Raw genomic sequence first — 13,328 nt, 5'->3', positions numbered from 1 at the left:
GTTTAAGAAATCTATGCAGGCCGCCCGAAACTTTGGTCAGAGAAGTTTAAAAGTTCGTTTCCATTTTTTGTTGCAGGGCTAAGGTGCTCGAGTGCTCGGCGAAGGAGGACACCAACGTGACGGAGCTGTTCAAGACGCTGCTCTCCCTCTCCCGCTTCCTGCCAGCCAGCAGCGGCAGCAGCGGCGGCCCGGGCGGCTCCAGCTGCGAGGCAGCGCCAAGCGGCTTCAAGCGGCGCTCCTCGGCCTACGTCAGCGCCTCGTCCAGTCGCAGTGAGTAGAACAAAAAAACAAAAACAAAAAAAGAGCAGTGAGAGAGAGAGAGAGAGAGAGAGAGCGAAAAGAATTTATGAATTTCACAGAAAACACGAAACAAAATTGTGGAAATTGTTTTGCTGCAGCCGAAAATGGACGGGGGGAGGGGGAAACGTGGAAACTGCTGCAACTTTTGTCAGCCGGTAACTGCCAAGCGGAAATAATTTCAAGTTGACAGAATGCCTTGCCTTTGTCGGCCAGCAGCAGCAAATATCAATTTGCCATTTCGATGGCCAACTCGCTGCAGCTCTGGCCAAAACATTCCCGCTCCCTGCCTTTCGTTGAGCTGGGCTACAATTAAAGCCTTAAAGCGATTGCCCGCAAGCGAAATTAAAATACGATCTGCCGATTACCTTGGCCAATAATTGAAAATAATACCAGCTGATAAAAAATGCCCAGCAAAATAAAAAGTTATCGACTGCCTAATACTCGCCCAAAGGTCAGGTCTCTATGAATGCGCTTCTAATACAACAGACGTGTTTCCCTATTTGTGGGCGTGGCTTTCTAGGTAAGGGATACCAAAGAGTGAGTCTAACTGCAATAGCTTAGCCTGTATACAGGTAGCCGAATCGGCTCTTTTTGAATCATGAACGAGCATGCACTTAAAACGATTTAAGGCATAAGCTCATTAATAATAACAGCGGCGGTATATGGCATGTTCACGTATAAATATATATACGCATATGTATGTATAAATATATGAATATTTGGGCTTTAATCTATATAATTATAATTTACATATCGAACCTGCACTCTGCATAATAATCTTAGCTCAGCTGATTTTTACAAATAGAGTTTATTATGGGTTATATATATGTAATTGCATATATGTACTATCCATATAGATATTGTATTCCCATAATATGGATTAGCATCAATTTCGAGTGTTTCAAGCATAGCTCGGGGAGCTCAAATTTAAATTACGTATTATAGTTGCCCAATAATTGGAAACTTATTTGCTTTTTTCCACTATACGAGCAAAATATCGAATAACAAAAAAGTTTGCTAGAATGTTTATCCATTTTTAATGGGTTCAGGGTATAAAAAGGATAATCGTGTTTAAATGTAATGAAAAGTTCAGAGCATAAGCTGAAGACTTGAAGTGCGAGAGGTACGAATTTAGTTCTGAGGGTTGAGAATATATAGAGCAAATATGGCTAAGGTACTCAAAAGGCAGCAAACTGCAGAGGAGACTCAAAGGCTGTAAGAGAGACAGCAAATTGGCCACTTAAAACTTCAAGAATCAAACGTAAATTGCAAATAATGTAGCTGAGGCTCAACCGTCTTCACGCATACACAGAAAGTGTCCGTAGCTCAACTTAGTGAGCCCACTGTATCACCCGTTAGACACTCCTGCTCTTACGATTGCCCAACACAACACCTGCGACAACTGACTTGGTGGCCTCCGAAATCAGCTGCTAATTAGCCAGGGTCTCGAGTTTTCGCGCAGTGTAGACGCCGCATTGACAAATTGTCGACAATTTGGCTAATTGAGTGTAATTAACATTGCTTCGCCTGCGTCTGTGTTTGACCCAAATTAATTGTTAAAATTTGCCAAAGCACATAAAAAGACGAACGTGAAATACAACTGCGCAGCGAACACAAAAAATGAATGGAAAAGGATGACAGGACAACGAGTCCTAGCAGCAGGACAAACCCCTTGTTAGTCAATTATTTATATGTATCGTGCGGACAGGCAATAGACTGAAGAAACTGAGGTCTACGGCAAATAATAACAAATATGAACGTTTTCGTTGGGAGTGCCCGACTAGTAGATACCCTGCAAGGCAAACTCTCGATTTTCGTTAATCAGAAAACGGGTATTGTTATCGAAAATCGATAAACTGCGTGGGGCATTCAGGAATACACATTTAAAATTTTCATTCTTTAGGTTTTTTATTTAAGGACAGATGGACAGTTGAACGATCGTATGGACAGACTGATACAAACATGGCTCAAACATGGCTCAAACATGGCTCGTCTCAATTAATAATAGATATATACTCAATGGGCTCTACCACTCCTCCTTCTGTCTGTTATATACAATTTTGCGAAACTAATATACCCTATACATTTATAATAATTCGTAATGAAAAGTGAACAAATTTAGAAATTCTGTAAGCCTTCGCTGTTAGTGTGCTAGGTTAAATAATATATGTATATATATATACATACTGTATATCCTACATATATCCTTTATATATTATTTTATTACTTTTAAGAGCCCAGCTCCCATTGATGTCTGAAACTTTTTGAGCCAATTAATCAACTCATTTAAAAAAAAAAAAAAAAAGAAAAAAGCTCAAAAGTTGAGCCTGAGCTTGTATTAATTATGCAAATACCTTTACCTGCTAATTAGACGCCAAAGTATTTCATTTCCATTGACCAGACACATTAGCACATGCAACAAAAAAATGAAAACTGCCTCGCTATCTCAGCTATCACTCTAGCTCCCTCTCTCTCTCCCCCCTCTCTCTCTACCTCTCTTTTCTCTTTATCCTTGTCAAAAAGTTTTCCATATTTTTGGCTCTCTCTCTCTCTCTCTTTGCTTCTTCTCGCTGCTCTGCGCTGCTTGTTACCAATATAAATAAACAGTTAATTAATGTTCGCCACGCGCTGTTGCCTGCTCTCGAAATAATGAATATAATTTCCGTGTTGGCACAGCCACGCCCACCGTCACCAACAACAACAACAACAACAACTGTCCCTTTCAGCTACTGTTCGACATTAATTTAATTGTCTGCTGGCGGCATTTGATAAAATTTTTAGTTATTTAGCCCCAACGACCCGCAAAAGTCATTTGAATCAAGTGCAAAGTTGGCTCCCAGCCACAAATGAGTTCCGAAATTAAATGCAATTTAGAGCTTTAATTTGTGTACCTACACATGTGTGTCTATTTGTAAACGCGTGTGTGTGTATGTGAGCTGTTACACAAATTGTATTTGCCTTGCACACACACACACACACAGATTCACTCGCTTGCATATTAAATGGGAGCCACAAAATTTGTAAATTATTTTGTATTGTCCAAGCAGACAAGGAGAACTGTCGTTGACAGCACAACAAACAATGTATGAGTGGGTGTGTGTGTGTGTGTATGTGAATAGTGAAGGTCAAATGTCAAATAGCGACAAACACTAGCGACAGCTCAATTCACAAAAGAAACGTTTCCATCGATGGCACTAAACATATTTTGGCCTGACTCTCACTCTGACTCTCACCCTCCCTCTCGCTCTATCTCTGTCTCACTCGCACTCTCCCACTCCTCGTTCGAAAATCTAAAGGTAAAGCAAATCTAGTCCTAGTCTGAGCAGTTAATCACGCGAATTGAGGCCAAGACAGCGACGCAAAAGAAATTTAGAGCAACACATCGGAAAGCCTGAGAACGGGTATGCACAACAGCTGCATACGCTGTACATACATATTACTACTGATTTTTGGATAATAAAAGTACATACTATTTGTATATAAAAAGAACTATCAAAAATCAAATATCGATTATTATCGATAGCACAACAGCTTCATAAAGAAACCTCCGTTGATCTCCTTCACATTGAAGCACGAACAGAACTATTATAATGTAGATTATAATATGTACTACTACTAATACTCCACTCAGTAGCTATAGCTGAGTACATAAACATAAGTGTGTATAGACAAAACCAATATGCCCGTTTCACCCAGACTACGAACACTAATATAGAACATTGCATAAACTTGGGCAAAGCTCGACTTTCCCAAAGAGATCGCAAAATCAATATACCCATCCCACATTCACTGTGTGAGGCACAATATATAATAACCTTTAAAAATTTACTAGATTAGGGCCTCGGCATAAATAATCGAAATGCAATGTCTCTATAAGTACTGCACTAACCAATATTCCCGCTTTACCTCAACTGTGAACAGCGCATAACATATAATTACCTTTACAAATTGCAGAAGCATATACCCGTTTCACCTCGGTCGCGTAGGGTATATCTACGAGTGCCCTAGGCTGTGGCATGCACAGCGATAATCTAAGCTCAAAGTAACTATAGGGACTGTAGGCATAGATAATCCGAGTAACTAATATGCCCGTTTCACACCGACTGCCTGTGGTATAACATGTAATTGCCTTAAAAAAAACCACGCACACAATGTGGCATATGCAAAAAGCAAAACAAAAACGTAAATCGTTCGTATTTAGCTTGAAGGTGTGCGTAAGAGAGAGAGAGAGAGAGAGAGAGAGAGAGAGAGAGAGAGAGAGAGAGATAGAGAGAGAGAGTATGGGTGTGTGTGTGTGTGCGACAGCTCAATAGCCTAAGCACGTGCCTATGTGTATGTAGTGTGTGTGTGTGTGGGTGTGAGGTGATGGGGCATAAAAAATGGGCGAGCGCGCGTAGGCCGAGCGTCTGGCTGAGCTGCACCTGATTTGTCTAGCCCAAGGAAAAGGCGCACCCACGTCTGCCACGCCCCCAAAAGCTGCCGCCACAAACACGCACACAAACACACACAGGCATACAGCCATAGGCATAGGAGGCAAATGTAATGTGGCTTGGCGGTTGCTGTGGTGGTGCTGGTGGTGGTGCGGAGCGCAGCGAAGCGAACCGCAAGCAGTTTTATTTGCAAGCAGCCGACTGTAACCGTAACTCAATTGAAACTTTTACAAATGCGCCTTTAGAACGCAGCATGCCACTTGCCGCATGCCGTATGCCACATGCCACATGCCACATGCCACACGCCACATGCCAGTGTTGCCAGTTGAAGCTCGCATTTATTACTCGCCTAGGCCAAACCTAATTTAACAACAACAACAAAATGAGAACACACTACTTGTTGTAAATATGAAGTAGACGCAGCTGGAATACCCTTTCCTATATAAGAGGAAATGAAAAGAGGGAGAACTACTTACCATACTTAGAATGGCTGGCATTTTCATAAATTGTGAACGGAATTTTCAATGAAATTTCTAAGTCAGCTTCCAGCTACAGCAAAATATATAATATGTAATATAATATAAGTTCAGAAAATTCTTCCTACATATTATATTTTGTCATTGCGAAGTAATTTTCCAGCTAAATTATCATTTGTAGCGTTTGCACATTGATCACCAATCACTCACTCAGTCCTCAATCAGTTCCTTGGTTAGTCAGTCAATCAATCATTTACAAATGTAATCAATTATAGCTTAAGCAGGTTTTCATTCTAATTACAACAAAATAAGATTATTATTCAGTCACTCAAATGATCAGTCCATCAATCAATCATTGTTATGGTATCACATAATCACACATTCCTGGCCTTGAATGTATGATCAATCATTCAATAGATTTTATATACTGATGGCTATTGCCTAGCTTCTGTGCTTAACTAACATTTCGATCAACAATTTACCAGTTAGTTGGAGTAAAAAAGATATCGTATTAACTTTAACTATTACCCATCAATCAATCAATCAATCCATATATAAAGTCTGTTTTATTTGTACACTCGTTAGACACTCATCAACATAGTTTAGTTAGAGCTAAAGCGGGAAATCCTGCCAGCTCGAACTGTTACACACATCAGTCAATCAGTCAGTCAATCAGCTTTATGCAACGCGCCAATCGAGCAACCCTTCCCTCCCGCCGGTGCAAATAAAAATGTTATTTGCCTTTCTGTTTGTCTCATGCCCAAAATAGAGGCAGCCACGCAAGCGGAATGCTATAGAGTCAGCGAATCAGAATTATATATGTATGTATATCGCATATTTGTAGAGCGGCACTGAAATGTGGAACTTGATACTGCTGCCCAAAATATGCGCGCATATTCCATCTATGCAGATGCGAATGGCTGCGAGTGCCTGACAATTCGCGATGCTCCATGCCGTGGCAAATTGCGCGAATGGGGCTTACAGATGTGCATTTGTGGTATGGCCACAGTGTAATAAGCCAAAAGGACAGCAAACAAATACCCACACACACACACTCACGCACACTCATACATACATGTATATGGAGAGTATTTGGTGCACAGCAGGCGGCTCGATTTTCGCGCTTTTTTGTGTCGCCGACAACAATGGCGACAGCCGCCATTTTGTTTGCATTTGACACTACGCACACACACATACAGTCACTCACACACACACACACACGCAAATGCGGACACACTGGGGCATACTCATGCATATTTTATTTTGAAGGATTCCCTTGGGGTCTGGCTCTAGCACCCTTTGAGACGCATTAACTAAATTTAGTCTCTTCAAAGATTTTCACTGGGGCCAAAAACCTCTTCTTCTTCTCCTTCTTTTTCTCCTTCATCTTCTTTAAACTGTTTAATTTCACATTTGCAATTTGCAATTTGAAATTTTCCAGCAGTTTTTCTAGCACATAAATCATCATTAAGCTTCAGATTTCAGCAACGCTTTAAATCCATCAAAATCAGTTAATCAATATGCGCAACGGCTAATCAAATCATTGATGTGAGCCCCCTTGGGACTTACATTTTTCCAAGAATTCCTGTGCGAGCTGCAAGCTTGAAAAGGTTCCTCTTTAAGTGCTCCGAATAATAAGGGGTATATACGCACTAGAGAAGCACGCAGACAACTTGGACTAGCTAGAAATTGTAATATATGTATATATACACATATTTAATTAATTATATATACATGATGAGCTACAAAACTTTTCATAGAAACATCTGTTTTTTATAGGCAATTTATATGGAGAAGCAAATCCCTTGAAATCAACCCCTATATCATATAGCTGCCATACCAAATGTGTTCTTAAAAATCATTATCATTGCTAAGGCACTCCTAAGAGACGCCCACTTCTTAAACTTAGTTAAATCGAACATCTAAACCAAGTAGAGTGTACAAGTTCTCCACAGACTCCTCTTCAACTGAATCATTAGCATAGGGTATTTGAGTCGGAGTGCTCTCTCATTCATTAGCTTTGGCTCTGGCTTTGGTATCACGTGATTGCAGCTGATTTGAGTTATGCTTTGAGCAGGCAACGTCGCGACGTCGAGGCCGAGCACATATCGAGCTTCAGTTGCAGACAATTATCAATTTCCATGATTTCAGCTGCGGCAGTGCTTTGATGGCGTTGCTCATAAGTTAATTATGTTGCATGCAACAGAGCGGCACAAAGCCGCGCGAAAGGTGGGCGAAGTTGGCCAGGCGAATGAGGTCAATGCGTGGGGCTTGGCATTGTTGCAACTTGCAATTGCCACAGCAACTCGCAGCTCGCAGCCGCTGCTGCTCCACAATTGGGCAGAGGGCCACAAAAATGTCGAGAGCCAACTGAATATTGGATTTTCCCATTTATTCGGTTGCACGTGCAACGCCCGTGTGGCAGACGCATGCTTATTTATAATTGATACACAGATATACAGCCCATCCATATATGTATATATATATTTATTTACATCCATATATATTGTCTCCTTTACAGACAAGAACCGCATGAACAGCCCCTCGGTCAGCGGAGATAAGAAGTCGAGCCTTGTGGATGCCGTCGATGTGGCCAGCACCAGTGCGGAGGCCAAGCTAAAGCCACGTTCCAGGTGCGTAAAAACACTGAGAGAAAAAGTTTAGTAACTAGAGAATAGCTTGAAGAACAACTAGAGAAACTCGAACTCTAACTGGCTTAGAGTTAGATTTAGATCTTACTCCATTTCTAAGTATATCGGAAAAAGCTATGGCATGTGAAACTTGCATTTAGTAGCACATATTTTCTCCAGGTGTATGCAATTGGCAACTGCAATGATTCCCAATTATGTCTAAAATAAATCATTTTATTAAATCTATTTCCATAGATACCTTAGATATCCATTACTAAACTAAAAGTATCGAGTTTAATGATTATTTTTGCCAATTTTTAGTAACACTATTTTCTTTCTAATTATTCTATATATTTGTATTAGATCGCTCATACGCCGTGCTTCACGCAAGACCAAACAGCAAATCAACAACGCATCCGACGACTGTAATTTGCAGTAAATGAATACAAAGTAAATATTCATAATAATTATGATAACAAATGTTAAATTTGAATCTATGTGTACGTTATCCAGTTCTTGATTAACTGCAAATACTTTAAAGAGAAAACCAAAAAGTTGCTCAAGTTGCAATTGGTAAGAGTATCTCGTAGTCTATACTATACTATACTTTTAGTAAGGCTGCCCAAGAAGTAGATCTCTTCAAGTTTTATGAATTCCATTTGAGATCTTATCAATATTTTCTATGCTCATTATTTAAAGGGGACCACTTTTATTTCAAATCATTTTTTACATCCAACTTATTGACAGAGAGAGAGAGAGAGTGAGAGAGAGAGAGGGAGAGAGAGAGGGAGAGTAGTAACAATTGACAGCTCAAAATGTCAGAGGAAATGGATATGCAGAAGTTGGTTACCAAAATATGGCATAGGACCATGATAAAGTGTATATAGCTCGCCACAGAAGAGGGTATAGAGAATTACTAGAACCAGACTGGAGAGGGTTTTACTATAACTGAAGCTAGAAAGCGTATACAGAGTCCATCATACCAACAACTGACAAGAACGAGCTTTATCAAGACTCCCCATTATCTTCTAGAAATGAGTAGACAAGAGTAAAGGGTATTTAAAACCTTCGTTTGCTCTTCAACTTATTATAGGTGAGCCTAACCAACATTAGTTATATTTTCCTATTCTAATAGAAGAAAGCGTAGACAGAAGTTTATTTTTATGATTTATCAACAATTTAGCTAGAAAAATCGTTTGGTATTTTGTAAAGGTTATGCGACAATTATAGAGAGTTCCTTTGATATAGAAGAGAATGATACATAGAGTATATATATGACACATATATATTTGAAATTGTTCTAGTCTTAAGTTAGCTTAAGTAGGTGGTGTTTAGCAACAATTCAAATACAATGTATTCAAATGCTTAAACTAATTGTTTTTGGCTACAAATCTGTGTAGTTTAAATACATACAAATATATATAGTATATATTCCAAATCTCGTAGGATTTGTTTAATGCTCAAAAAGCAAAAATCTGACCTTGTTTTTGAAAGCAAAAGGAAAACTGTTTGCACGATTTCCCCAAGTATTTTTCCCTCTACTATGCAAAACGCGCTGCTAATTAACGTTTCGAGCTTTGTGTGTGTATGTGAGAGAGTGTAAGTGAGTGTGTTTGTGGGTGTGAGTGAGTGAGTCGTATATATAAATATGCAGCGCATTGTGTAATGCGATTTAACTCGAGAGATTTATGTTAAGAACGAAAAACAAAACTTAAATAAAATTAAAATAAAATATATAAAAAATGTATAAACAGTAAACACATTGCTATCGGGCGTAGCCGACTGCGAAATACTCTTTCACAGCTAAGTTCGATTGATACATCAATATTTTCCAATACCAGAATATAATATAGGGCTCTGAAACTATGGAAGGAATGGATGGATCTTAAGTCCCATATTGAGCAAGTCAAATCAGAGCAGAGGACAAACTGTGAACGAGCATACAGAAATAAAACATAAATAAAATTCTAGTCAAGGATAATACAGGGTGCACGATAATTGCCAAAAAAAATTAAATAAATAAATAAAAAAAATAATAATAAAGATGAATAAATTAAGAGCCAATCAAGCAGAGGGGAGAATTTTATATGTATTAATTAATAAAGCATTAGCTGTTAACTAAGTCAAAATTATTAATTAATCTAAAATATTTTGTTTGAAATTTAATAAAAAATGAAAATTTTCTTTGTTAAAAAGTTGCACAAGTGAAAAATCAACCAGAGGCAGATGCAAAGTGAATTGTGATGAATTATTAAAAACAAAAACATATATACAATATATACGTATGTATAGGAATCTCTATATATATGTGTATAGGTATGTATGTATGGATTGGTTTGACGTCCAAGTTAAATTATATTTTTAGGCTTAAGGCATGTCTAGATGATAAGCAAATTGTTTACACAAATTGTTACTAAATGTAGTTAAAGTCGGAGGAGGCGATTAACTAACTAATCTAATCTAAGCGATATATCAGGCAAACGGGGAACACAACTAAAGGCGAGCAGCATTTGAGAGTTATACGACTATATATATAGATATATATAGTAACTGTTTCTTTGTCGGTTGAAAAAGTTTATATATCAGAATATAAATCAAGCCATAGATTTTGTTAAAGAAAACATAAACTGAAATCAAAAGTTAAAAAATACGTTTCAAAGTATACATAGGTATGTATATACATATATATTTGTGTACGTAATTCAAATTGTTCATAATGAAAAACAAAAATCAAAAAAATAAAATCAAAAACTAGAAGAAGAAAACTCAATAACATCAAAAACGATTTATTCATAAATATCTTCTCTACATATGAAATGTAATTAATTTTTCAAATATCAACAGAAACCAAATAAAAGAACTTACTAAATGTGTCCATTTAACTACAGAACTGAAATGTCTTTTAAATTCTCCGATGACTTTTGCAGTCAATGCGAAAAGCCAATATACTCTACTTACACACATGTACAGTTGAAGAGTTATCCAAGACCTTCGCTTTTGGAGGCAAGTCAAGCTGGCTATCAACTGCAGTTATGGCCAATTATCACATATTCGACTAATTATGTTTGAATTTCAATTAAATTTATTGATGTGCATTAGTTGTCATTAAAAGCAAGCGGCCACAGCAGGGCTGGCATTGTAGGCTTCGACCCGCAATATGATATATTAATAACGTCTGGCTGCATCACATTATAAATTACCTTTGCATTATGTTTAGTTGGAAATTTGCCCTCGCATCAATTGCCGACTCTAAATCAATTAAATTAGTCTCCACGCTGCCAACGCTTCGTCCTATTGCCGACCGCAATATCCATTAAAAGCAGCTAATGGAATTTTATTCAAATAATAAATTGCATTTACAGTTAAATGGGGAACGCACTGTAAATGTAAATGTAAATTGTAAATTGTAAATGCCACTGCATTAAAATCAATTGAACTTTGAATACCAAAAATGGGTAGCTAAGCGCGAGTGCCAAAAGCTGTGATTTATTTGCCATACACGAGCATGGGCACATGGCATGCGAAATTGGCAGATGTGACGCCAGGCACGCACGCTGTATCTCCATGTATGCATATACACTTATAATATAGACCTGATTTGTTTGTGTGCTGTGCTGCCTTACAAAAAACAGCTTTGCCTGCGACCCAATTAGTCGAAATTATGCACAATTTCAAATGCAATTTTCTGTGGCATTGATTTTGCAGTTTAGCAGGTTTAATGGTAAAATTGGTTGAAATTCTTAGAAAGTAGGGCACTCTTACTTGCCAAAACATATTGATAACGTTCAGAGCGGCGCTTTTAAGAACTAAATTTTAAATAATAACCGTCAGGAGCAGCACTTTAGCCATCTAGCAGTATTTTGGGGTATTAGTCAAACTAGTCAAATACCCACCAACAAGCCATCTATCCACAGTTTGCTACATACACTACAATGCTACGTATACAAATACGACTCAAAGAAGAAGCTGACTGCTATGTAACCCCATAACTAGCAGGAACGACATCTAGCGGTCGTTAGCTGCATTACTTTGCTATGCACGCAGCGGAAACAACCAATGAGCGCTTTTGAGCGCTCCCTGTTGCCAGTTTGTTGAACTACTAAATGCAAGCAGCTGATTTTGGCTGACCGGCATATGGCATTTTTTAGTACATTTAAATGCGTATAAATACATATTTGAGGATGGCCTTAAAATATATTGGTAAATACAAGGGATTTGTAATATATTTAAATAGCTAATGAGTTGCTTGCAGATATTGGTGCTAATCTAACAGATTCCATGTATCAAGGGTGCTATGGCGGCTCTACTAAACATCCAGCGGACTTAGATATTGTATTAGAACGCGCGTGGCAAAATGGACTACAAAAGATAATTATAACTTCTGGCTGCATTAAAGATGTGGATGAATCACTGGAGCTAGCTGCCAAGGACGGTTAGTTAACTAAAAGAGAGAATGTGTAAAACTAAATTATAGCCTTGTTTACCTGCAGAACGTCTGTACACAACCGTCGGTGCCCATCCCACTCGCTGCGGCGAATTCCTATCCGATCCGGCGAAATACTATAACGATTTACGTTCGCGAATCAAGGCGAACTCGGAGAAGGTAATTGCTGTGGGTGAATGTGGCTTGGACTATGACCGACTGCACTTCTGTGAAAAGGAAACACAGTTGGAGTACTTTGAAAAACAGCTCACTTTGGCAGAGGAATTCCAATTGCCACTCTTTTTGCATATGAGAAATGCTCACGAGGATTTCATGAAGATTCTCGAGCGTAATCGTGACAAGCTCGAAGCCTGTGGCGGCGGAGTCGTGCACAGCTTTACAGGCACATTAGAGGAGGCGAAGAGTCTGTTAGACTTTGGTGGCCTGTATATTGGGCTGAATGGCTGCTCTTTGAAGACCAAGGAGAATCTGGAGGTAGTGCAGCAGCTGCCTAATGAGCGGATTATGCTGGAAACAGATTGCCCCTGGTGTGGCATACGACCCACCCATGCGGGCCATCAGCATTTGACCACCAAATTTCCTACAGTCAAGAAGAAGGAGAAATGGACTAAAGATGCCTTGATTGATGGTCGCAGCGAGCCATGTCAGATTAGGTGAGTGTGCTTAGTGGATCAAAGTTATGTTAACCTTAGCTATCTTTCTGTATTTTAGTCAAGTTCTGGAGGTCATAGCAAGCATCAAACAGCAGCCCAAGGAGCAGCTCGCAGATATCTACTATCAAAATACACTAGATTTGTTTTTCAAAAGATCCAAATAAATAATATTGTTAAAGTCAAATAGCAATTGTAGTCTGGTCGATGATAGCAAAAAGTTATATCTGACTAATAGAGAAGACACTTATACATATAGAACTTTGCCACTTATGTTGAGCTTGGTATAGTTATTTCTACGATGGGGATGTACTGGTCGATTTGTTTTCTATATTTCTGTCATATCCAAAAATAAATCCATTTCTAAATTGTTTACATTTAATGCTTTTACATTTATT

The 13,328-nt window shown here is 38.6% G+C and overlaps 2 protein-coding genes across 3 annotated transcripts in view; both read left to right on the top strand.

The window, feature by feature from the left end:
- Positions 1-10,742, top strand: part of LOC108615785 (GTP-binding protein Di-Ras2) — a 52,399-nt gene extending 41,657 nt beyond the window's left edge. Inside the window, exons 5-8 of one of the 2 annotated variants that reach the window (XM_089470686.1) lie at positions 77-270; positions 7,728-7,839; positions 8,200-8,286; positions 9,678-10,742. In XM_089470686.1, the coding sequence (XP_089326812.1) occupies positions 77-270; positions 7,728-7,839; positions 8,200-8,275 (382 nt within the window). In that variant the 3' untranslated portion in view covers positions 8,276-8,286; positions 9,678-10,742. Of the gene's footprint in view, positions 1-76; positions 271-7,727; positions 7,840-8,199 lie in introns of both variants that reach the window. The other variant, XM_018010558.2, reaches the window with a different exon arrangement.
- Positions 10,743-11,903: 1,161 nt separating this feature from the next.
- On the top strand, positions 11,904-13,305 carry LOC108615784 (deoxyribonuclease TATDN1). The gene is made up of 4 exons (XM_018010556.2): positions 11,904-12,036; positions 12,089-12,268; positions 12,327-12,933; positions 12,992-13,305. Exons 1-4 carry the CDS (start codon positions 11,994-11,996, stop codon positions 13,095-13,097), a joined length of 936 nt encoding a protein of 311 aa, XP_017866045.1. The 5' UTR covers positions 11,904-11,993; the 3' UTR covers positions 13,098-13,305.
- The last annotated feature ends 23 nt before the right edge of the window (positions 13,306-13,328 follow it).

This window comes from Drosophila arizonae, chromosome 5 (assembly GCF_054131065.1).
Source record: "Drosophila arizonae isolate 15081-1271.41 chromosome 5, UAZ_ARI_1.0, whole genome shotgun sequence".
Lineage (NCBI taxonomy): Eukaryota > Metazoa > Arthropoda > Insecta > Diptera > Drosophilidae > Drosophila > Drosophila arizonae.
Note: the sequence above shows the minus strand (reverse complement) of the source record. Positions and strands in the feature narration are given on the sequence as shown.

Coding starts and splice junctions, on each gene's coding strand:
- LOC108615784 (XM_018010556.2), top strand. CDS start 11,994: ATGCGTATAAATACATATTTGAGGATGGCCTTAAAATATATTG. Junction 12,037..12,088: donor GATGGCCTTAAAATATATTG/GTAAATACAAGG, acceptor AGTTGCTTGCAG/ATATTGGTGCTAATCTAACA. Junction 12,934..12,991: donor AGCGAGCCATGTCAGATTAG/GTGAGTGTGCTT, acceptor TCTGTATTTTAG/TCAAGTTCTGGAGGTCATAG.